A 1,627-nucleotide genomic window follows, 5' to 3' on the forward strand; every position below is an offset into this window, starting at 1 on the left:
TGCAATTGGATACGTTAACCGTAACCATTATGTGAAACTAGACTTGACAGAAGGATACCCGATCCCTACTATTACTCCACATGTTTTTCATTTCTGCTATCTGTGTGCTGCTGCATAGACTACCCCGTATTTATATCGAATAAACAAGTACCAACAACTTTTACATGTTAATTGTACTACAAATAATGTTATTTTAAAATAAGTGAAAATATAATATAAATTATGTTACGTCTTATTATAGCCAATTATAAGAAAACTTAGGTCCAATTAAGCCTAGCCCGACCCAAAACCAGTTTTACCCATCACTATATTTAACTTTGTAAAATCACATGGACTTGAAAGGCTATTTTAATGGGCCTAAAGAGCCACTCATAGCCCAAACACGAATGGACGTTTTCCAAGGGTTACTGTTCCAATTGGTAATCGAGATTCAACAGATTCATACAACAAATTTTTGAGAGACCTAAAACAAAACTCCATATGCCTACGCAAACGAAATCAAAACCTATAAACAATCAAGTAATCATACCAACAATTTCATCATCTCAATGGAATAAATGCTAATAATTCCTCAAGGTAACCATTAATGGCTGTTGCAATTAGCTCGAGCAAAAGAAACAGACGGATTTACATCAAATGCGGTATCAATTTCCTCAATCACAATCAACAAAAACCTAAATCGATTACGTTAACGTAACGATTCTAGCATATCTTAAGAACTGGTAAATTTAGTCACCGCCTTCGTACCTTCAGAAACGGCATGCTTGGCCAATTCGCCAGGCAATACAAGTCTCACGGCGGTTTGAATCTCCCTAGACGACAGAGTGTTCTTCTTGTTGTATCTAGCGAGTTTTGAAGCCTCCTGAGCGAGTTTCTCAAATATGTCGTTAATAAACGAGTTCATAATCCCCATCGCCTTGCTTGAGATCCCAATGTCAGGATGAACCTGCTTCAGAACCTTAAATATGTAGATCTTGTACGTCTCCACTGACTTCTTGTTCCTCTTCTTCTTCTTGTCGGTTCCCGCTGCCGTCGCATCCTTGGGGAGCTTCTTCTCGGCTCGTGGCTTCTTCTCCGCCACTGGTTTCTTCTCAGCCGGCTTCTTCTCCGCTGCCTTTGGTGCCATTTTGTGAGAGGTTGGTATTGACTGACTGTGTGTAAATGATAGCAAGGTGTTTGAATGGGTACAATGATAGAGATGTGGGATCTGGGGAGTTTGTTTATGTAGGATGTTGAAGGCTGTTCTGATTGGTAGATTATGAATGACGCGGATCATAATCTCTGACGTTGGTTTTAAGAACTGAAATTTGGACGGTAGAGATCGGATCTGATGATATTTGGTGAGATTTGAAAATTTCCTTCTTTTGTTAAAAGTTTCACTTTTGGCGGGTTAAAAGAGCCCAAATACATCCCCGCCATTAGTTAACAAGCTATAATATTGGTCATTGAGGTTTATAATGTACCTAATCTATATCTATCTATCTATATACTATTTTATAAACCAGATTTGAGACAAGTCTCAAAAACAACTTTCAATACATGAGGTACTACATTTTGATACATAAAGTCTTAAAGTCTTAAAAACAATTTTTATTGTACTATGTACTGCTAATTTATGCATAATTCT

At 37.6% G+C, this 1,627-nt stretch overlaps 1 protein-coding gene across 1 annotated transcript; it reads right to left on the reverse strand.

Moving 5' to 3' along the window:
• Positions 1 to 535: 535 nt before the first annotated feature.
• Positions 536 to 1,182, reverse strand: LOC112518052 (histone H2B.4-like). The gene has a single exon (XM_025125593.1). The coding sequence runs from the start codon at positions 1,124 to 1,126 to the stop codon at positions 713 to 715; it is 414 nt and encodes a 137-aa protein (XP_024981361.1). The 5' UTR covers positions 1,127 to 1,182; the 3' UTR covers positions 536 to 712.
• Between the last annotated feature and the right edge of the window lie 445 nt (positions 1,183 to 1,627).

The sequence above is a fragment of the Cynara cardunculus genome (assembly GCF_001531365.2).
Source record: "Cynara cardunculus var. scolymus isolate 2C chromosome LG 9, CcrdV1, whole genome shotgun sequence".
Classification (NCBI taxonomy): Eukaryota; Viridiplantae; Streptophyta; class Magnoliopsida; order Asterales; family Asteraceae; genus Cynara; species Cynara cardunculus.

Coding starts and splice junctions, on each gene's coding strand:
- LOC112518052 (XM_025125593.1), bottom strand. CDS start 1,126: ATGGCACCAAAGGCAGCGGAGAAGAAGCCGGCTGAGAAGAAACCAGTG.